The following is a 23,385-nucleotide window of genomic DNA, read 5'->3' as shown; positions in this document are numbered from 1 at the left end:
GAAACAGTGGAGGACCCTCAGTGGAGGAAGGGGAGGACCATCCTCCCCAGGAATTATAAAAATAAAATAGTGAAACTTTAAAAAAATATATCCTTTTTAGATAAAACTATACTAAATATATTAACGTCACCAAATAATTGATTGAAACACAATGTTTTGAAATGAAGGTCTACAGAAGCCTCAACAGCACTCTGTAGGGTAGCACAATTTTGTAGCCGGAGGACAGCTAGTTTCCATCCTCCTCTGGGTACATTGACTTCAATACAAAATGTAGAAGGCTCATGGTTCTCACCCCTTTCCGTAGACATTACTGCATGATTGTAGCAGGTTTACTAACACGTTAGTTGTAGTACCTACACTACCGTTCAAAAGTTTGGGGTCACTTAGAAATGTCCTTGTTTTTGAAAGAAAAGCACATTTTTTTGTCCATTTAAAATAACATCAAACTGATCAGAAATACAGTGTAGACACTGTTAATGTTGTAAATGACTATTGTAGCAGGAAACACCTGATTTTTTTAATGGAATATCTACATAGGCGTACAAAGGCCCATTATCAGCAACCATCACTCCTGTGTTCAAAATGACACGTTTTGTTAGCTAATCCAAGTTTATCATTTTAAAAGGCTAATTGATCATTAGAAAACCCTTTTGCAATTATGTTAGCACAGCTGAAAACTGTTGTCCTGATTAAAGAAGCAATAAAACTGGCCTTCTTTAGACTAGTTGAGTATCTAGAGCATTAGCATTTGTGGGTTCGATTACAGGCTCAAAATGGCCAGAAACAAAGAACTTTCTTCTGAAACTTGTCAGTCTATTCTTGTTCTGAGAAATGAAGACTATTCCATGCGAGAAATTTTCAAGAAACTGAAGATCTCGTAAAACGCTCTGTACTACTCCCTTCACAGAACAGCGCAAACTGGTTCTAACCAGAATAGAAAGAGGAGTGGGAGGCCCCGGTGCACAACTGAGCAAGAGGACAAGTACATTAGAGTGTCTAATTTGAGAAACAGATGCCTCACAAGTCCTCAACTGACAGCTACATTAAATAGTACCCGCAAAACACCAGTCTCAACGTCAACAGTGAAGAGGCGACTCCGGGATGCTGGCCTTCTAGGCAGAGTTGCAAAGAAAAATACATATCTCAGACTGGCCAATAAAAATAAAGATTGAGATGGGCAAAAGAACACAGACACTGGACAGAGGAAGATTGGAAAAGGTGTTATGGACAGACGAATCTCAGTTTGAGGTGTTCGGATCACAAAGAAGAACATTCGTGAGATGCAGAAAAAATGAAAAGATGCTGGAAGAGTGCTTGACGCCATCTGTCAAGCATAGTGGAGGCAATGTGATGGTCTGGGGGTACTTTGGTGGTGGTAAAGTGGGAGATTTGTTCAGGGTTAAAGGGATCTTGAAGAAGGAAGGCTATCACTCCATTTTGCAAAGCCATGCCATACCCTGTAGACGGCGGTTAATTGGAGCATATTTCCTCCTACAACAGGACAATGACCCAAAGCACAGCTCCAAACTATGCAATAACTAGTTAGGGAAAAAGCAGCCAGCTGGTATTCTGTCTATAATGGAGTGGCCAGCACAGTCACCGGATCTCAACCTTATTGAGCTGTTGTGGGAGCAGCTTGACCGTATGGTATGTAAGAAGTGCCCATCAAGCCAATCCAACTTGTGGGAGGTGCTTCAGGAAGCATGGGGTGAAATCTCTTCAGATTACCTCAACAAATTGACAACTAGAATGCCAAAGGTCTGCAAAGCTGTAATTGCTGCAAATGGAGGATTATTTGACAAGAGCAAAGTTTGAAGGACACAATTATTATTTAAATTAAAAATCATTATTTATAACCTTGTCAAAGTCTTGACTATATTTTCTATTCATTTTGCAACTCATTTCATGTATGTTTTCATGAAAAACAAGGACATTTCTAAGTGACCCCACACTTTTGAACGGTAGTGTATGTTGACTATGATGTTACTAACATCGATGGCTAATATGGTGATAACAATGTAAGCTGTGTGTAGCGGTTAGCGGTAATGATATAAAGGTTTGGCTTGGAAAGGTTTTTTGCTTGGCCACAGAGAGCTCATGTGTTGTGCACTGAAGTCCATAAGCGAAGGGAAAAGGTGAGAAAAGGACAGCGCGTAGATGCGACAAGTAATAATACAACAAGCAAAATGTTCATGCTGTTTATATGTATGTGGCTGCTATGAAAGTGAACCGTTTTTGCATGCGATCAGGGGTATATTCATTCCACTGATTCTGTTGAAAAACATTTCTTAAACAAAAGCAAACTGATCGAAACGGGGATAAACATACCTGAATTTGTCCAAAAGAAACTCTTGTTTGCAACTGTTGGACTAATGATTACACCCTAGATCAGCTAGATGCAGGCAAGTGTGTTCATGGCGGTATTGAATGTGTCACTGTCTGTCACCTTGATTACAAAATTCTCTCGCACCTATGCTGTACATTTTCATTCATAGGACAGGTTGTAGCAACCCCAGCTGAGTGAATGGAATATAAATGACAGTCATCCAACATGCTGTAATAAAAATAAGGCCATGTTCATAATTGTTTTTATCTGAAACGTCACCGACTGCCACTGGTATCAAGAATGGTCCACCACCTAAAGGACATCCAGCCAACTTGACACAACTGTGGGAAGCATTGGAGTCAACATGGGCCAGCATCCCTGTGGAACGTCGGAGTCCATGCCCCGACGAATTGAGGCTGTTCTGAGGGCAAAAGGAGGGGGTGCAACTCAATATTAGGAAGGTGTTCCTAATGTTTGGTATATTCAGTGTATAACTAAATGCTGAGAGATGATCAGAGTGCAAATGCAGGATAGTGCAATGTTTTTTTTGTGCAGTTCAGATGTCTTGATGTGGTGTGCAGCATAGAGTGCATGGTCCTTTAGTCTCTATTGGCTAGATGGCTGCTAGGTGAGGGCCACAGCACAGGGAAAGAAAATGTTCAGTTGGTGGATGGTTTTGACTATGATTTACCTGAACCGCCTGCCACAGGTTAGTTTTTGTAAAAGGGAGTGATTGGGGTAGGGTTTGGCAATTATTTTTTCTGCATACTTCCTTGCTCTGGAGTTGTGCAGGACCTCGGTGGATGGCAGCTGATGTCCCTCCCTGCAGACCGGACAATGCATTGCAGCATGCCCTTGGAGCGTGGGCAGACCCAAACCATACAGTGATTCGTTTTGGAAGCCCTAATGGGGGTCCGGGGTCATGCATCCCTAGAGAAACAATGAGATTTGAACAATGTAACTGTCTTACCTTATCGTAAAGCAAATAATCTATGAATTACTACATTGTTTGTTTTTATCATATAAGTCGCAGCCGCACCGAAGGATGCTAAAACAAATGTTCCCTTACAGCGGATATTTCATTGCAAGGTTGTGGTTCTCCTGATCATGTCTTATACCTAAATAGTGATGTGTTGGCTAAGGTTTCAGAATGTATCTCAATTACTAAGCAAAACCTTGAAGTCATAGTTCTTCTAACAGATATGAAGAAAATGTCATTTGATTTGTCATTCTGTTTTTACAACAAACTCCTATCACTCAGTTTCTCTTATCACGCAGTTTAATTCTACCGATTTTAATATGGACCTGCTCCAGTAGAGAAGCCGGTGTGGATATTCAGTGTGGATTCCAGGTTATTCTTGAGAGGTGGGATAAACGTACAGTAGACAGGATTCCACATAGAAGTGTTCAACCTAAAGACCTACCAGAGACCAAACGCAGGCAACTTCATTCTTTTTTTCATTTGATTTATTTTCTTAGGAAAGAATCATGTCACCAAGAACATCATTAGTGCTCTTAGAAAAATGTAATTTAAGTCGCATCAGTTTCATATCCTTCCCCATACAGCTTTAACACAATCAATCCCAGTTGAGCAACAACTAAACTAAAGAAAATTTGGAAAAATCCAAATAACTTCACAGATCTTCATTGTAAAGGGTTTCCCATGCTTGTTCAATGAACCATAAACAATTAATGAACATGCACCTGTGGAACGGTTGTTAAGACACTAAAAGCTTACAGACGGTAGGCAATTAAGGTCACAGTTATGAAAACTTAGGACACCAAAAAGGCCTTTCTACTGACTCTGAAAAACACCAAAAGAAAGATGCCCAGGGTCCCTGCTCATCTGCGTGAACGTGCCTTAGGCATGCTGCAAGAAGGCATGAGGACTGCAGATGTGGCCAGGGAAATAAATTGCAATGTCCGTACTGTGAGACGCCTAAGACAGCGCTACAGGGAGACAGGACGGACAGCTGATCGTCCTCGCAGTGGCAGACCACGTGTAACAACACCTGCACAGGATCGGTACATCTGAACATCACACCTGCGTGACAGGTACAGGTACACCGGCAACAACGTCGCCTATGGGCACAAACCCACCGTTGCTGGACCAGACAGGACTGGCAAAAAGTGCTCTTCACTGACGAGTCGTGGTTTTGTCTCACCAGGGGTGATGGTCGGATTCGTATTTATCGTAGAAGGAATGAGCCTTACACCGAGGTCTGTACTCTGGAGCGGGATTCATTTGGAGGTGGAGGGTCTGTCATGGTCTGGGGCGGTGTGTCACAGCATCATCGGACTGAGCTTGTTGTCATTACAGGCAATCTCAACGCTGTGCGTTACAGGGAAGTCATCCTCCTCCCTCATGTGGTACCCTTCCTGCAGGTTCATCCTGACATGACCCTCCAGCATGACAATGCCAACAGCCATACTGCTCGTTCTGTGCGTGATTTCCTGCAAGACAGGAATGTCAGTGTTCTGCCATGGCCAGCAAAGAACCCGGACCTCAATCCCATTGAGAACATCTGGGACCTGTTGGATTAGAGGGTGAGGGTAGGGCCATTCCCCCCAGAAATGTCTGGGAACTTGCAGATGCCTTGGTGGAAGAGGGAGGTAACATCTCCCAGCAAGAACTGGCAAATCTGGTGCAGTCCATGAGACGCACTGCAGTATTTAATGCAGCTGGTGGCCACACCAGATACTGACTGTTACTTTTGATTTTGACCCCCACTTTGATCAGGGACACATTCAATTTTGGTTAGTTACATGTCTGTGGAACTTGTTCAGTTTATGTCTGTTGTTGAATCTTATTATGCTCATACAAATATTTACACGTTAAGTTTGCTGAAAATAAAACGCAGTTGACAGTGAGGACGTTTCTTTTTTTGCTGAGTTTATATATTTTTATATACACACACACGGTCAAAAAATGTTGAACATCTACTCATTCAAGGGTTTTCTTTATTTTTACTATTTTCTACATTGTAGAATAATAGAGAAGACAAACTATGAAATAACACCTATGGAATCATGTAGTAACCAAAAAAGTGTTAAACAAATTCAGATTCTTCAAATAGCCACCCTTTGCCTTGATAACAGCTTTGCACACTCTTGGCATTCTCTCAACCAGCTTCACCTGGAATGCTTTTCCAACAGTCTTGGATTTCCCACATATATGCTGAGCACTTGTTGGCTTCTTTTCCTTCACTCTTGACTCATCCCAAACTATCTCAATTTGGTTGAGGTCGGGGGGATTTTGGAGGCCAGGTCATCTGATGCAGCACTCCATCACTCTCCTTCTTGGTAAAATAGCCCTTACAAAGCCTGGTGGTGTGTTGGGTCATTGTCCTGTTGAAAAACAAATGAGTCTTACTATGCCCAAACCAGATGGGATGGCGTATCGCTGAAGAATGCTGTGGTAGCCATGCTGGTTAAATGTGCCTTAAAGTCTAAATAAAACACTGACTGTCACCAGCAAAGCACCCCCACACCATCACACCTCCTCCTCCTCCATGCTTTACGGTGGGAAATAAACATGCGGAGATCATCCATTCACACACACTCCAAATTAGAAATTTCCAATGGTCTAATGTCCATTGCTGGTGTTTCTTGGCCCAAGCAAGTCTCTTCTTCTTATTGGTGCCATTTAGTAATGGTTTCTTTGCAGCAATTTGACCATGAAGGCCTGATTCACACAGTCTCCTCTGAACAGTTGATGTTGAGATGTGTCTGTTACTTTAACTCTGTGAAGCATTTATATGGGCTGCAATTTCTGAGGCTGGTATCTCTAATGAACTTATCCTCTGCAGCAGAGTTAAACTCGGGGTCTTCCATTCATGTGGCGGTCCTCATGAGTGCCAGTTTAACTATAGTGCTTGATGGTTCTTGAAATGTTACTTATTGACTGACCTTCATGTCTTAAAGTAATGGACTGTCATTTCTCTTTGCGTATTTGAGCTGTTCTTGCCATAATATGGACTTGATCTTTTCCCAAATAGGGCCATCTTCTGTATACCCCGCCTAGCTTGTCACAATAGAATTGATTGGCTCAAACGCATTAAGAAGGAAATAAATTCCACAAATGAGGCATACCTCAAAGCTGGTTGAGAGAATACCAAGAGTGTACAAAGCTGTCATCAAGTCAAAGGGTGGCTATTTGAAGAATCTCAAATATAAAATATATTTTTATTTCTTTAACACTTTTGGTTACTACATGATTCCATATGTTTTATTTCATAGTTTGTCTTCACTATTATTCTACAATGTAGAAAAGAGTAAAAAAAAAAGTAAAACCCTGTTCTAAAACTTTTCACCGGTGGAGTGTGTGATATATATATATATATACCTGCTCGTTGAACATCTCATTCCAACACCATGGGCATGAATATGGCTTTGGTCCCCCCCGGCTGCTTTAACAGCCTCTACTCTTCTGGGAAGGCTTTCCACTAGCCGTTGGAACATTGCTGCAGGGACTTGCTTCCATTCAGCCACAAGAGCATTAGTGAGGTCGGGAAATGATGTTGAGCGATTAGGCCTGGCTCGCAGTCGGCATTCCAATTCATCCCAAAGGTGTTGCGATCAGGGCTCTGCGCAGGCTAGTCAAGTTCTTCCACACCAATCTCAACAAACCATTTCTGTATGGAACTCGCTTTGTGCACGAGGGCATTGTCATGCTGAAATAGGAAAGGGCCTTCCCCAAACTGTTGCCACAAAGTTGGAAGCACAGAATCGTGTAGAATTATTACTCCTCCTCCACCAAACTTTACAGTTGGCACTATGCATTTGGGAAGGTTGCGTTCGACTGGCATCCACCAAAACCAGATTGGTCCATTGGACTGCCAGATGGTGACGCACGATTCATCACTCCAGAGAACGTGTTTCCATTGCTCCAATGGCAGCAAGCTTTACACCACTCCAGCCAACTTTTGGCATTGCTCATGGTGATTTTAGGCTTGGGTGCCGTTTTTACACGATTCACCGGTCCTGTTCTGTGAGCTTGTGTGGCCTACCACTTCCCGGCTGAGCCGTTGTTGCTTCTAGACGTTTCCACTTCCCAATAACAGCACTTACAGTTGACCAGGGCAGTTCTAGCAGGGCAGAAAGGTGACATCCTAGGACAGTGCCATGTTAAAATTCACAGAGCTCTTTAGTAAGGCCATTCTACTATCAATGTTTGGCTATGGAGATTGCATGGCTGTGTGCTCAATTTTATCCACCTGTCAGCAACAGGTACAGCTGAAATAGCCAAACACACTCATTTGAAGGGGTGTCCACATACTCTTGTATATATAGTGTATATTTTATGGTCAAACAAATTAAGGATTTGTAAAAATTCATTCAGACTCATTTACTCCCACACACAGCAAAAAAAAAAAAAATAGAAGTGACTAAGAAAAAAATAAATAGAAAATGAAAAATAACTGTTCAGTGTATCTTGGAATCTGATTGGTTTTGTCCAAGGCAAAACTAACTTCTGAGGTATAAAGAACATTTTCAATATTTATCTAAATAAAAGGACAACTGAATAGGTGCTTTCAATTGCTTGAAGTAGGTACTATAGCCTACCTCTGTTTCTTGTAGAACTCTGTAGTGTTTTTTCCTGTTTTATCTTCCACTACACTTCTTCAATCTCGAAGTAATTCTCAAATAATATAATACATACATACATACATACATACATACTATACTTCTGAACACAAAAGCAGGTGAATGCATTGCTCCACTAAGTGGATGAGGGTTACATCAGTTTTATCATCAACATTGACCTACTACAGTGAAGCATTTGCAGTGGCTTAGGTGCACTTGTGTACCTCAACCAACCCTCTCCCCATGCAATAAAAAAAAAAGATCGCTTCTACAATCTGCCCAAACCCTCCATATAGATCTGCTGTAGTTGAGGTAGAATGAAGTCAAAGCCCTGCTTCATATCAGAGAAAAGCATAGTGCTTAAAAAAAACAAACATTATTTAGATTTTTTTTCTATTTTTTTTTTAAACATACAAAAATTGATCATACATAAAGCAATAGCCATGTACATCTGTGGATCACCAATACACAACTACCAAAACATGATTCAAAATTAAATTAAGGCCTTTCAAATGACATGTCTAACATATCGCCAGTTAGATTGAGTTTTGAAACATTTCAACTTTAACTTCAACTTAGTATCTATTGATAAAGATTTCTAAAATTCTGACCTATGTTCCCTCATAGACCTTAGTTCTGGAGTTTAAGGGGTACTTCAGGATTTTGGCAATGAAGCCTTTTATCTACTTCCCCAGAGTCAGATGAACTCGGGGATACCATTTCTATGTCTTTACGTGCAGTCTGAAGTTAGCCGCTAACTAGCGCTAGCGTAATTGCTAACGAGTCTATGGGTATCTGTTAGTATAGACTTCCAGTCATTGAGCTAACACTAGTTAGAGATAGTTTCACAAGCCAATGCGAACTTCCTTCATACAGGACACAGATATACACATGGTATCCACGAGCTGGTCTGACTATGGAGAAGTAGATGTATTTTATTTTCTCAGATAGATATATGGCCTCATTGCCAAAATCCCAAAGTGTCCCTTTAAGATATAGAATTGGCATTTTGTTTTTCATTTTAACTGGCCTACAATTTATTTTTGTAGGAACTATACAAATGATACTGCAGCCTGACATCCTCAGGACAACAATATGTCCTCCTTGTAAGAAATGCTTTAATGATAATACAACCCTTTCCTTTACATAGTGAGGAAAACGTTAAGAGTCCAGTGTTTGAGGTACGTTTCTTTTTCTAGAAAAGAAAATCTCCATTCTGTAATATTTGTATTTACATGTACGTTTTTGGGTGTATTTATTTAAACATAAGTATCTGCCCTTTTAGGCTCCCAAGGTCGGAGAGTCCAGACAAGGAGGAAGAGAAAGATCCGGAAACAGTCACAAGACCAGAATCTGGCCTGTAAGTTCAGAAAAAAACCAATAACACCCCTTAAAGTATCAAGCGCCAGCAGCCCTTGCTGCATCAAGGCTTCTTCTCCTTCTTCCTTTTGTCCGGTTTACCTCCAGCTGACGTCGTGGCAACACTAGGCCGCCTGATATGCTGCACCACGACCCTCCCGTTGGCCTCGCACTGCAAGGTGTATCTCTCTGGGGTCAGGGGTCGTCCTGAGCCGTCCCTCAGCCTGGAGAAGATGTCCCTGGAGAGGTGCTCCATGCGCTGGCCCGCGGCACCAAGAGCCTTGGCCGTGTGCTGCCTCTCCCTGAGCAACCTGCTCCTCTGGGCCTGCAGCCTCTCCACCTCCTCCTGGAGCCCCGTGATGGCATCCAGCTTGCGCTTGCGGCAGTTCTGCGCCGCCAGCTTGTTCTTCCCTCGCCGCCGGATGTCCCTCAGGAAGGCAACCTGGGCGGGCGAGAGGCCACGCCCCTCCAAGACCTCCAGGAACTCCTCCACAGGCATGCTGACGATTTCCGCCGCAGAGAACGGGACATGCAGGGCCCGGGTGCGGAGTTCGTCGCGGCTAAGCTCCCGGTCTTCGTCATCTTCCCCGTCTTCGTCGCTGAAAGGCTCCTCTTTGATGGCTTTGTGGGGGAACGTGGTGGCTGACGGTTGGGAGAAGGCTGCGGAGGAGTAGCTGTGGTCGTGCCACACACTCTCGCTGAAATCCACAGGCGACCATGTGTCATAGTTGGCGATGCTCTTGGAGGGGAGGGAGTCCACCTCACTGCTGTAGCCCGTAGCTCCACCCTCGTCCTCAAAAAACGAACTGGAAGACGATGATGACACCTCAGACGCACCTGGGGAGTCAAGTGTACATACGAATATGTAAACTAATTTACAATGTTTAGAATGTTGCAGATATGTGATATACAGTGCCTTCGGAAAGTATTCAGACCTCTTGACTTTTTTCCACATTGTTATGTTACAGCTTTCTTTTAAAATGGAAATCCTCAGCAATCTACACACAATATCCCATAATGACAAAATGAAAACAGGTTAAGAAATTTGTGCAAATGAATAAAAAAATAACACACAAATACCTAATTTACTTAAGTATTCAGACCTAGGGTTGCAAAGCGTTGGAAATTTTCCAGTACATTGGCTTAACTTTCCATGGAAAATTCTGGAAGAGAATTTTGCTTAAATTCATTTAAAAAAAAGTTAGCTTACAACAGTGAAACTTTTTTGTGGGATACACAAAGGCAATTCTAGGTCTTGTGGCATATTTTGGTTAAACTATCCCCAATTCAATGGAATTGCAACCCTCTGCATGCACAGTGCATTCTTCCATCACATGTGCAGCTGATTCTCAAGATCTTGCACACTAATGAGATGCTATTGAGCCCACACTACAACGCTGTCTGAGCCCAGGACTACATGCTTTCTGGTAAGTTTTGATTACAATACTGGTTAGGGTGAATATATTTTATATGACATACATGATTTTTTGTTAACTAGTAAATAGTAGACTGCATCAAAGTGTTTAAATAATTTAGAACTTGTTAACAATTTCTGCTAGTTAGTTTTTGCTACCATGTGGGTTTTAGCTTGCATGAGCCTGCTAACTGTTAATTCAACTGTTTCCATACACGTTTCATTTAAAAACATTTATCTCACAAAGGAGTTGTTTAATCTAACTGCTTAACTATTTATCTGTACTTATATTTACTCATTTGTTTCTAATCTTTACAGGAAAATGCCACGGGCACTATCTGATGTGTGGAGACATTTCACTGCAGCTAATGTAGAAGGAAAAGCTGTGTACATTTGCAAATACTGTGCCAAATCATATGTGAAGAATGCAACAGAGCTGCAGAATCATCTGGCCAAGTGCATGAAGTTCCCTAAACTCTCACAACAAGCAACCTCTGACAAAAGTCCCTCTACTTCCATTAGAGGTGAAAATGATGAATCAGACACCTTATCGATAGCAACAGCTCATGGTCTTCCTGGAATCAGAAGTTATTTTTTACTCAATGGAGGAATGTAGTGGGAGAAATGCTGAAGAATGGCTTGCTCGAGCTGTGTATGCAACTGGTTCACCTCTGATGCTCACAGGCAATGTGTATTGGAAGAGATTTCTGAATGTTCTTCGCCCAGGATACACCACTCCAACCAGACATGCTTTATCTACTCATTTGTTGGATGCAGAGTTCAAGTGAAGGTCAAGCAAATCAGAGAAAGCAAAGAGAAAGCAAAATAATGAACTACATCATCTCCACCCCTCAACCAGGATTCTACAAGAGCAGACACAAGGGACAACAGACACACCGGTCTCTACATTGCAGATGTACTGAAGGCACCACAGAAGGTATTTGCACTGGTGAACATGAAGGCTGCTTGGTCTAAAGTGGAGGAGTCCTACCTTCACATCACACCCATTGGCTGTGCTGCTCATGCATTGAATCTGCTCCTCAAGGACATCATGGCACTAAAAACAATGGATACACTCTACAAGAGAGCCAAGGATATGGTTAGGTATGTGAAGGGTCATCAAGTTATAGCAGCAATCTACCTCACCAAGCAAAGTGAGAAGAATATGAGCACCACATTGAAGCTGCCCAGCAACACCCGTTGGGGTGGTGTTATCATCATGTTTGACAGTCTCTTGGAGGGGAAGGAGTCTCTCCAAGAAATGGCCATATCACAGTCTGCCGATATGGACAGCCCCATCAAGAGGATCCTCCTGGATGATGCATTTTGGGAGAGAGTGGTAAGCAGCCCGAAACTCCTGAAACCTATAGCAGTAGCCATTGCATGGATTGAGGGAGACTATGCCATCCTGACTGATGTTCAGACACTGCTTGCAGATGTAAGGGAAGAAATCCGTACTGACCTGCCCACTTCACTGTTGCTCCAAGCAGAGGAAACTGCAGTTCTGAAATACATCAAAAACCGTGAAGACTTCTGCCTGAAGCCCTGGAAATTGAGCTCAGATGTATCCTGTTTCCATTGATCATCTTTGAGATGTTTCTACAACTTGATTGGACTCCACCTGTGGTAAATTCAATTAATTGGACATGATTTGGAAAGGCACACACACTTGTCTATATAAGGTCCCTCAGTTGACAGTGCATGTCAGAGCAAAAACCAAGCCATGAGGTCGAAGGAATTGTCCGTAGAGCTCTGAGACAGGATTGTGCCGAGGCACAGATCTGGGGAATGGTACCAAACAATTTCTGCAGCAGTGAAGGTCCCCAAGATCACAGTGGCCTCCATCATTCTTAAAGGGAAGAAGTTTGGAGCCACCAAGACTCTTCCTAGAACTGAGAAATCGGGGGAGAAGGGCCTTGGTCAGGGAGGTGGCCAAGAACCTGATGGTCACTCTGACAGAGCACCAGAGTTCCTCTGTGGAGATGGGATAACCTTCCAGAAGGACAACCATCTCTGCAACACTCCACCAATCAGGCCTTTATGGTAAAGTGGCCAGACGGAAGCCACTCCTCAGTAAAAGGCACATGACAGCCCGCTTAGAGTTTGCCAATAGGCACCTAAACACTCTCAGACCATGAGAAACAAGACTCTCTGGTCTGATGAAACCAAGATTGAACTCTTTGGCCTGAATGCCAAGCATTACGTCTGGAAGAAACCTGGCACCATCCCTATGGTGAAGCATGGTGGTGGTAGCATCATGCTGTGGAGATGTTTTTCAGCGTCAGGGACTGGGAGACTAGCCAGGATCGAGGCAAAGATGGACGGAGCACAGAGAGAGTACAGAGAGATCCTTCATGGAAACCTGCTTCAGAGCGCTCAGGAAAAAGTTCACCTTCCAACAGGACAACGATCCTAAGCACACAGCCAAGACAACGCAGGAGTGGCTTTGGGACAAGTCTCAATGTCCTTGAGTGGCCCAGCTAGAGCCCGAACTTGAACCCGATCGAACATCTCTGACAATAGCTGTGCAGCGACGCTCCCCATCCAACCTGACAGAGCTTGAGAGGATCTGCAGAGAAGAATGGAAGAAACTCCCCAAATCAACTCCCCAAATACAGGTGTGCCAAGCTTGTAGTGTCATACCCAAGAAGACTCGAGGCTGTAATCGCTGCCAAAGGCGCTTCCAACAAATACTGAGTGTAAAGGGTCTGAATACTTATATAACTGTGATCTGTTTTTTTTGTTCTGTTTTTTTTAAATACATTTGAAAAAATGTCTAAACCTGTTTTTGCTTTGTCATTATGGCGTATTGTGTGTAGATTGATGAGGGGAAAAAAAAGTGGTATCCATTTTAGAATAAGGCTGTAACGTAACAAAATGTAAAGGGTCTGAATCCTTTCCTTAGGCACTGTATATAGCACAACAGAGGATCATCATGTCCCCTCTCCGCAATGCATTACTATCTCCACCAGTGTTAACCCTATTCTTTTTAAGCAGTGGTTGCAACTGTCCTGGAAGGGAGGGTTTGTGGGTGTGGCTTAAATCAGTCAGGAATTGGTGGAAGAGAGAAGTGTGCTGTTTTTCAGCTAATTTCCTGCAATTCTATAATTTATTTCCATGGAACTTTAAGAATTTTGCAGTTTGAATGATAATTTCCTACAATTCTACATCACTTGCCATGGCTATTTCTGTGTTCTTATGCTCAAACATAACAAAACCAATGGGGACCCCGATCAGGGCCCCTGGGATGTACCCTGTGTGGCCAGTCAGTAATCCAGCCATGGCAAAAAAAACCTCCTAAATTCATTGATTTTTGAATTTTCAATTCTCCCCTACAGTGTAGCTTTAATTTGACTTATTTCTAGTTCAAGGATTATATTATTTAGAAATATCTAGGTCAATTATCTTTTCTATATACTTTGTCTGGGTTTAGTCATTTAAGTATTTTTTATTTTTTTGGTGTGGCGGCAACAATTTAGCAGCAGTACAGGGGAAACACTGAACATTGCACCTCCCTAAAGCAGCCCCACAAGTCTTCCAACTCACTTGGGGAGTCTGGGCCTCGAGAGCTGCTCTCCAGAGAAAGGCCGGAGTCTGAGTCGAGGTCCTCCAGGACACGAGGGTCGATGCCCTGTAGAATCCCCAGCAGCTGTGCGTCCATGGTTTCCAAGCAGCCACCCAGCCCCAGGAGGTTTATCTGGTCAAACACTGCCTCATCCAAACAGCCTTCCAGTGCACCATGGGACGATGACCCATTTCGTGTTCCGTTGACCACCGCAGCGTTCGGTAGTGCTGCCAGCCCTGTCGTCATACCAGGCGACGAGTTGGAGGAGTTTGTGGACTCGAGTCGGAAGAGGGGCCCTCTTGGTTGCCGTGCCACCAGGGTCCTGACTCCACCCCTTGGGGGGATCATGTCGTAGACGGAGCCTGTTACCATGGCATCACGGAGACTGACATCCTGGCTGATGGCGCTGGAGATGTCGGTGTCGAGGTCAGACAGCTGCTGAGGAACCACACACACACACACACACACACACATTATAAAAGGCACGGACATAGACACACCCTGACATACACAGTAGCTCACAGGTAAATCACAGTAGCTCACAGGTAAATCACAGTAGCTCACAGGTAAATCACAGTAGCTCACAGGTAAATCATAAAACCCTTGGAGTTCGAAACCAATATTCGATAACTGACATTTTCAAATCGCCTTCTCTTTTCACAAATAGTACCAAGACATCATTATCAAGGGATACCACTTACGTCAAATTCATAGATGGGCAGGGACAGGAATTGGCTCCAGTGCTGGTCGATGTCAGGGGGATGGTGGTCCTCAGGGCTGGAGAGAGGGGCTCCGCTACTTAACAAACCCTGGAATCAACAACACACAGTCAAATCGTCACACACTGTGGAAAATCTGTGATGAAAAACATGGCAAGGCAAGCACAGCGCCTATTACAAACACACAAAACATGAGGGCCATCAAACACTGAGCAAAAGGTATGTTAAACAAAGGCACGCCTACAGAGCTGAACGTTTAATCTAGCTAGCTAGCCTATTCCAAGACAGAATAAAAAAAAGAATGACTTGTTCTATGTCATCGCTGTATGTACCTCATGTTCTAGTGTGGAACTGAGAGCCAGCTGGGTCAGAGAAACAGGTTCCTCTCTGCCTTCATCACCATACTCTTGGATTCGCCCCTTCAGTTCCTCAACCTCCTGATAACAGGAAAGACAGATAGAAAGAAGGGTGGACCAGAATACATTTAGGTACGGATCATGTTTCCATACCGTATACAAAAACAATTACGACAGCTATGATGGAAACAGGAAGTGTCGGTACAATTTTATAAATGCAGACAGATCATTTTTTTGTTCGACATGGTGGGATATTTGTGTCTAAAATTGGGGAAGAAATGGAGGTGGAAACGCCTTTATGCAGAGAAATATTGATCAAGTATAAAATGCAACATGTAAAGTGTTGGTCCCATGTTTCTGGAGTGAAAATAAAATATCCCAGAAATTTTCCATATGCACAAAAAGCTTATTTCTCTCAAATTTTGGGCACAAATTTGTTTACATCCCTGTTAGTGAGCATTTCTCCTTTGCCAAGATAATCCACCTGACAGGTGTGGCATATCAAGAAGCTGATTAAACAGCATAATCATTACACAGGTGCACCTTGTGCTGGGGGAAAAAGGCCACACGTGCAGTTTTGTCACACAATGCCACAAATGTCTAAAGTTAAGGGAGCGTGCAATTGGCTTGCTGACTGAAGGAATGTCCAACAGAGCTGTTGCCAGAGAAGTAATGCTTATTTCTCTACCATAAGCTGCCTCCAGTGTCGTTTTAGAGAATTTGGCAGTATGTCCAACCGGCCTCAAAACCGAAGACCACGTATAACCACGCCAGCCGAGAACCTCCACATCCGGCATCTTCATCTGCGGGATGGTCTGAGACCAGCCACCCAGACAGCTGATGAAACTGAGGAGTATTTATGTCTGTAATAAAGCCCTTTTGTGATTGGCTGGGCCTGTCACCCAATTGACTATGCCCCTGCAGGCCCACCCATTGCTGCTCCCCTGCCCAGTCTTGTGAAATCCATAGATTAGTGCCTAATAAATGCATTTCAGGTGACAGAAGGAAATCAATTAACTGTAACTCAGTAAAACCTTAGAAATAGTTGCATGTTGAATTCATATTTTTGTTCAGTATAATAAACATCATATTGAAGTAAACTTGGAGTCATGCGATGATCCGTTGTGTTCCTCCCACTAGGACTCGGGAAAACACGCAGTTTATTAAGTTCCAGATGAAATAAATTCTGAACTTCACAGGGCGGTGAAAGTGCACAGCGATCTTGATGTTCCTTTCCAAAACATAGCAGGGGTCTTATTCTGGTGACATGACGATCGATGTTTGACTGCCTTACCCATAATCTCATCATGTAGACTAGCCTACCCACACTATCTGTGAGCTGTTGGCTAGAGCGCACGTGCTAAGACCCGAGTATTTAACGCAACAGTTTGTGACAAAACTACTACTGGGGTTGAAAATGCGATGGACACTTAAGCAACAAAAAAAAGTACATTTTGTGCACTACTTCATCACCCACTGATTTTTATCCACAAGTCAATTTGGTGGCAACACACCACTGGTGGGAAAAGTAGAATATTTTATTTATGTGGATTCTAGAATTTTGGAGTGAAAATATGTCACCAATTGAATGCAAAACTAGCTATTGATAGGCAGAGAGAAAGAAAAATGTGTGAAGATAATGAGGCAGTCCAGAGAAAAGGGGTAAAAGATGGGGAGAAGGAGAGAATGGGACAAAGACAGCTTTGTAAGCAGTGTCAGCCATTGTGATTAAACCAACTGTTACAGGCCTATTCAAGGTTGAGGGAGTCTGAAAAACCCGGAAAAAAACCGTTAACTTACATGGGCTAGTTGATCTGGACATTTCTGACAACTTATAAATACTTCTCTAAAGTATGCAATGACCTAACATGACAAGAGGAGCTGATAATGCTCTACCCAATTTCAAAATTGCACTTGTCTGGGACTTTGTAGGTGTGTCAATCCCAGAAGTTTAATTTACTACTTACCATTAGCCTAATGTTGTAGGTTTCAGCTGTGTGTTTGTAGGGCTGTGACCGTAATGGAATTTTGGAAACCCTGTTAAGTGGGGGGAATTTAATACTATTCTCCTTTGGTCCTTGGGTGAGTTTTTGTGGGGCAAAGGCTCCTTATAGTTCAGGAGTGTCTAATGGTGAAGGCTGTGTTATCTTATCGACCAAGAATTCACTTGCTGCTTTTGGGAGACTTGTATTGTGTAACACCCCATTTATATAGGCTACACTCACACACACCTGCTCATACACATTCCTGGGTCTAAATCATATTGTGGCTCTAGACACAGTTGAAACAAGTTCATGCATCAACCTGTTGAACTACCCCAACCACCGTTGTCAGATTGATAACGTTGTGGTTAACAGCAGTGCAGTAACAGTTAAGTGAAGCCTCAGTCATTTAATGGTCACAATTGGTTCATTGTAGCAGAAAGCAGATGCCTAAGCCGTTCCTCCTATAAAGCTACAATATAAGGGGCATTGTTGCAATGTTTAAGACATTCTTCTTAGGAGAAGATTGCTGGGCTGCTGCATTCCAGACCAAATACTGTTGTAATTCTTTAGTCACTCAAATATCACGACTAACATTAGACATAGCAAAACGTAAAGAATTGCAGGAAATAAGTTTTAAAAATGCAAAAATTCTCTCTACCAAGATGAGGGTAGTGAACAGTTTCATGAACACTGCTTGTGCCCCTAGAAATAAAGGTGGCGCGTGCGCACCCGCGGGGCGCTGGATGTTCCCCAGTGCTGGAAGGGGGGCCCGATTGAAACAGTTTGGGAACCCATGAGTTAGCCAAATAGTATAGGCCTATCAGAATACACTTCTCAGTCCCACCGTCAGTTTGCTATACTTGTTGAGTAGTTAAAGGCCTGGGGGTTAGCATTTCGTCACAATAACTTCACATTAGGTAGCTTTTAGCAAAATTAGCTAATGCCATCTCGCTGCAGCACTCGCCTCATTGGGTATCTCGCAGGCTCCAGTGCTGGGATAAGGCCCCGGCTCACTTAGCTGGGCGGCAGTATGGCTTTCGTCGACGGCGAGAAGTTCAGTGTCGTTGGCCTCTTCTCCGGTACTCTCTGACAACAGCCCCGCGCTAACATTACTGTCACTCGTGCTGTTTGGTGGCTCTCGGAGCTCCGAGCTGTCAGGTACTTGGTGTACGAGCCACGCGCTCAACTGCGTAGGGAACCGGATGGGCGACCCAAGCGCCCTCACCTCATCCAGGAGCCGACGGCAGGCGAAGAAATAATCCAACTCGGGACATTTGGGGTGCACGCTGTACCCGTCCCAATTGTCCCTTAAACTGTGAAACGGTGTCTGGATGTAGGCTGAGCTAGGACCGTCGTTAATCTCTAGCGGTGAGTAGGGGCCGTTCAAGTAACTGTCGACATCCACGCGAACTCCGATCAAACTGAGTAAGATCGTAAATTGGATCAGTCCTTCTGTGAAGTATTTCTTCACGTTTTGCATCTTTTTCACACTTTTGGAAAAACGTCCGTGGAGAAACGCTGGTCCCAGAGTTCACTTTAGACGACTAAACAAAGAAAATGCCAAACAAAAGACCACGCTTTCCCAGTCAGACAAAGAGGTCCGCCTGACTGTACGCGGCCGGCGAAAGCTTTAGATAGCTAGCTACTGCACTACCTGTTTCTGATAACTTCCTGACAGAGACATGTCCTCAAACGAAGAACTGTACCACAATCGCATACAATAAATCATTTAAACCTAAATAAAACTATGATCTATGGGAATATCCCGTGTTAGAAACGAATTATAATACAAAGTAAATATCCCGAACCTGTTCTTTCACTCCCTATCAGCTGCAAGGAGACTTGGGGAGGGATTTGCATAATTCACATAAAATAGGCCCAAAGCTTCCATCGCAACAGGGTCCGATTGGTTGAAAAGGTATTATGTTATGGAGGGAGCCAATCGTAGCGTCCCACCGGCTGTTTGTTGGATGCAAAATGTCACCCCATTCATTGGATTTCCGCTACAAACAAGACACACAGCCGTATGTACATACATTTATACTTAGAAATGGTGCTTAAAACATATTGTATTCAATCTTAGACTGTTTCAGTTAATTCGTCACAAGAACACTACCATTATTTTAAAACGGAACCTTGTTGTCAGGGGCGGGACCGGGACGGTACTTCTGGTGACTTAAAAAAAGAAGTTTGGCCCACTGACCTACTTCGAGTCCAGTAGACCAGACCTACCATATCAATGAATAAACCATTTTTGAATGAATGGAGAAGTTAGAAGCCACCCAACTACAAGATATCAAAATACCTTTAGGCCTTTTAAACTCAACATTACACAATATGTACAGGACAGTGTGTTCCCATCCATGTACCAACAGTAGTGATGGGGGGAAAATAGATCGTTACATATTGTGATATTATTTTTGACTATATCAAATTATAATGTATTGACAATATTGCAATATTATTTTTGCGATGGTTGGCTATACCTGCACCAAATCTCCAGTATTTTTCCTTCATAGCTTGTTCTCTATTTAAAAAATAAAAAAAGGGGGGTCCTTTTAGTTCCAATACTAATGCTCACCAATACTGATCAAAACTCGTTTTCTCATGGCTCTCTCTTGTCCCTCTGCAGTAGACATATGGTGAGCATTATGTTGTGAACATCGAATTGCAATAAACTCACAGTATCGAATCGCAATACATATCCTATTGGCACCAAAGTATCGTTATAACATTGTATTGTGAGGACCCTGGCAATTCCCAGCCCTAACCAACAGGTCCTGTTGATCTTGGGTAGTCAACTTATGCAATCCATTCAAACATGCTTCAATAAAGTCTTAGTTATGAACGACAATGACTTAATCCTCTTCATACCTATGTGGAACATAAGGCTTCCACTTGTTCTATAGTCTCTGTTGACAATCTTTTGTCTGTCAAAATTCGCTAGGCCTGTATAAAATCTTGAATAAGTGCATGACAAGTTCCTCTTTAAAGGTAGAGACAGGGTAATAGTAGGCCTAACTACTGCAAGTAGAATAGTCAAAAGTTTGGTTTGAAAGTACCACACTGCCTAGTGCCATCCTCTCTTGCTTGGTCAGTCTAGCCCAGCCCTGACAACAGGGTCATCCCTAGTAACCACCAATGATTTATATATACACTAGATGACTGATAGGGGGCGTCATGTTGAAACCGCAGTGCCTCCATCTTGCCCCCCACCCCCAACAATGTCTACATTCGTTTCTGCCACATTTATTCTATTAGACACATTAGCGCATACTTGTATATTATATTATGTGAGCTAAACATAGGGACCGAATGGCACAGCGTTCTAAGGCACTGCATTGCAGTGTTAGAGGCGTCACTACAGACCCGTGTTCGATCCCGATTTGTATCACAACCGGCCGTGATCTGAAGTCCCATACGGCAGCGCACAATTGGTCCAGCGTCGTCCGGGTTAGGGGAGGGTTTGGCCGTCCATCTAAATAAGAATTTGTTTTAAACTGATTTTCCTAGTTAAATAAAATAAAAAATAAACATAATAAATAAATAAAAAACGACATCACCAAAAACAACATTGTTATGTGTAATTGCGGGCTATTCTTTGGATGCTGAAATCAGTAGTTTTTGATAAACATAATTTTATGTAACATTGGATCTCCGGTCTACCCACAGTAGTCACCGCTCAACTCTATCGTAAATCGTGGAGTTGAGTTTAGTCGGCTACACTAGACCACTTGTTCTATAGTCTTTTGGAAAACCATAAACATAGGATGTTTTCCCTTATTATTTTACCAGGTAAGTTGACATTCGCTTTTACAGCACAGACCTGGGGAATAGTTACAGCGGGATGAATGAGCCAATTGGAAGCTGGGGATGGTTGCCATGATGGCATGAGGGCCAGATTGGGAATTTAGCCAGGACACCGGGCTAACACCAATAATCATACAATAAGTGCCTTGGGCTCTTTAGTGACCACAGAGAGACAGCAGATCTGTTTAACATCCCATCCAAAAGAAGGCACTCTATCCAGGGCAATGTCCCCATTCACTGCTCTGGGGCATTGAGATCTCCTTAGACCAGTGCCCCCTACTGGCCCTCCAACACCACTTTCAGCAGCATCTGGTCTCCAATCCAGGGACAGACCAGGACCAACCCTGCTTAGATTCATGAAAGTGATATAGAACAAAACAAAACATTACTTTTGGTCATATGGCTCATACACACCCCCTGCTGGTAGTTAAAGGTATACTGCGAGATTCGGGCATTTATAATTTTATGTTTCTGTGTGCAGTATGGAAGAAGTTAGTGGTAGTTTCGAGAGCCAATTCTAACTAGCGTTAGCGAAATTCCTGGAAGTCTACAGGTACGTTAACATTGCTTTAAATGCCAGAATCTGCTATCCCTGGAACGTCATATTCTATGGAACACAGGGGGTTTTGCATGGGGGTTTGCCATCACTTTCATGGAGGACCATACACGACCTAGGTATAGACCTAGGGTGAAAAAACAAAACACTTCGGTATAGATGAACAATATTATACTTATTACTGCATATTATGATATTTCCTCACCAAAAGATCCCATCTTTCCATTCCATATTCCATAGCCTATACAGCAAGTGTGTCTACAGGCCCACTCTGTTAATCACCTCTTTTGATCCCATTGATTTAATTTTGTGCCATTGATAAATCCTGCTGTTTACTAAATGCTCCAATGTATTAAAATGCTTCCCCCCCAAAAGCCTGTAGTTGTATTCATTTCTTAAATGTGAACAACTGTCTATTTCCCCCTTTAGTCATTATGAAGAGTTCCCCCGTTTTTGCCCATTTAAATGTATTTTTACCTTTTATTTAACTAAGCAAGTCAGTTAAGAGCAAATTCTTACTTACAATGACGGCCTAGCGGGGAACAGCTCGGGGATTGGGTTACTAGCTCTAACCACTAGGCTACCTGCCGCCCAATTTAAGGACTCAATAATACTTTTTTCAAGCATGTAGGGAAATTTGATTGGCTATTGATTTGGGCTATTTTACTTTTGAAACAGTCACTTTGTTGAAGACTTTTAAACATTTATTTCTGAAGTGATGATTATGAATTTATGTCTCTAGAATAATCACTATTTATCTTAAGTAATTGGTCAATATAAATATATACAATATGATACATATAAATAACGTTAGGCTATTCTTTTGTCAATAATTGCCTGTAAATGTTGTTTGCTTAAAACCATAGGATCATAAAGTTTCCCTGAAATTCCTTCACATCACTGACGTTCTTTTCTGTTGAAAACTGTGGTATTTGAGGCAGAGATGACAAAATAGGGCAGGAGAACATCTCAATCGCGCCCACTGACTGCTTCTTCGATTTGTCATTGGTTAAATTTAGTTCTGACCTCGCCCAGGGGTTGGAAAATATTATTAAGACCACTCCCACATCACCCTCTGATTGGTTTAACTGTATACTAGGACTGCCCAGCTGTTGAATATTATGTGACCTACTTAACCACTTCGATGCTGGCGTCATCCTGTCCAGGAATTCATAAAGCATATAAATGTACATATTTCCGTTAGTTTTGCTCAATAATAAATACGTGTATTTGCATGTAAAATTGAAATTGTCTTTCCTGAAAATGTCTCCAATATATTCCCCATGTTTCTGTAACCTAAATAGGTTTACTAAACAGGCCTATATTGTTATAGCTTTTGTGGTGCAGAACTACTTACCCAAAAATGTTTAGGCAAAAATGAATGCATAAAAATACCTGCAAACTCAGCTAGGCATTAATGTGGAATACAAAACATTATTAGAAATATTATTACAAATGAATTACTACACAATAGACTACAAGTGTGTAAAATTACATATTTTAGTCCATGACTTTTGCTAAAACATTTTCATAATGTAAAATTGATGACTGACAAAATAATATAAGCCTACAATTTTAATAGGAACGCAGCACATAATACATAGGCCTAATTTACCTTATCTTACATGAATGACCTGGAATTAAATTACACTTAGGCCTAAGGCTATTAATCACATCGGAAAAAAAACAATAATAACTTTGTTATTAAC

At 42.5% G+C, this 23,385-nt stretch overlaps 1 protein-coding gene across 4 annotated transcripts; it reads right to left on the bottom strand.

The window, feature by feature from the left end:
* Positions 1-7,606: 7,606 nt before the first annotated feature.
* On the bottom strand, positions 7,607-19,170 carry LOC106588843 (endoplasmic reticulum membrane sensor NFE2L1). Of its 4 annotated transcripts, none has more exons than XM_014178321.2 (5): positions 18,275-19,170; positions 15,302-15,406; positions 14,952-15,059; positions 14,232-14,688; positions 7,607-10,108 (listed from the first exon to the last, which is right to left on the bottom strand). In XM_014178321.2, exons 1-5 carry the CDS (start codon positions 18,788-18,790, stop codon positions 9,336-9,338), a joined length of 1,959 nt encoding a protein of 652 aa, XP_014033796.1. In that variant the 5' UTR covers positions 18,791-19,170; the 3' UTR covers positions 7,607-9,335. The 4 variants fall into 4 exon arrangements, with proteins under 4 accessions (XP_014033796.1, XP_014033798.1, XP_045565733.1 ...); XM_014178323.2 differs by having other exon boundaries at positions 14,232-14,685; XM_045709777.1 differs by lacking the exon at positions 18,275-19,170 and adding an exon at positions 17,293-18,262.
* Between the last annotated feature and the right edge of the window lie 4,215 nt (positions 19,171-23,385).

Source organism: Salmo salar, chromosome ssa27 (assembly GCF_905237065.1).
Source record: "Salmo salar chromosome ssa27, Ssal_v3.1, whole genome shotgun sequence".
Lineage (NCBI taxonomy): Eukaryota > Metazoa > Chordata > Actinopteri > Salmoniformes > Salmonidae > Salmo > Salmo salar.
The sequence above is the reverse complement of the archived record's forward strand: the minus strand, read 5'-3'. Positions and strand labels throughout refer to the sequence as shown.

What these genes read in the sequence shown, in the direction of transcription:
- LOC106588843 (XM_014178321.2), bottom strand. Translation starts at nt 18,790, where the DNA reads ATGCAAAACGTGAAGAAATACTTCACAGAAGGACTGATCCAATTTACG. An exon ending in TGCCCATCTATGAATTTGAC is followed by an intron (nt 14,689 to 14,951) that starts GTAAGTGGTATC and finishes GTGGTTCCTCAG; the next exon opens with CAGCTGTCTGACCTCGACAC. An exon ending in TCGAGGCCCAGACTCCCCAA is followed by an intron (nt 10,109 to 14,231) that starts GTGAGTTGGAAG and finishes TTGACTCCCCAG; the next exon opens with GTGCGTCTGAGGTGTCATCA.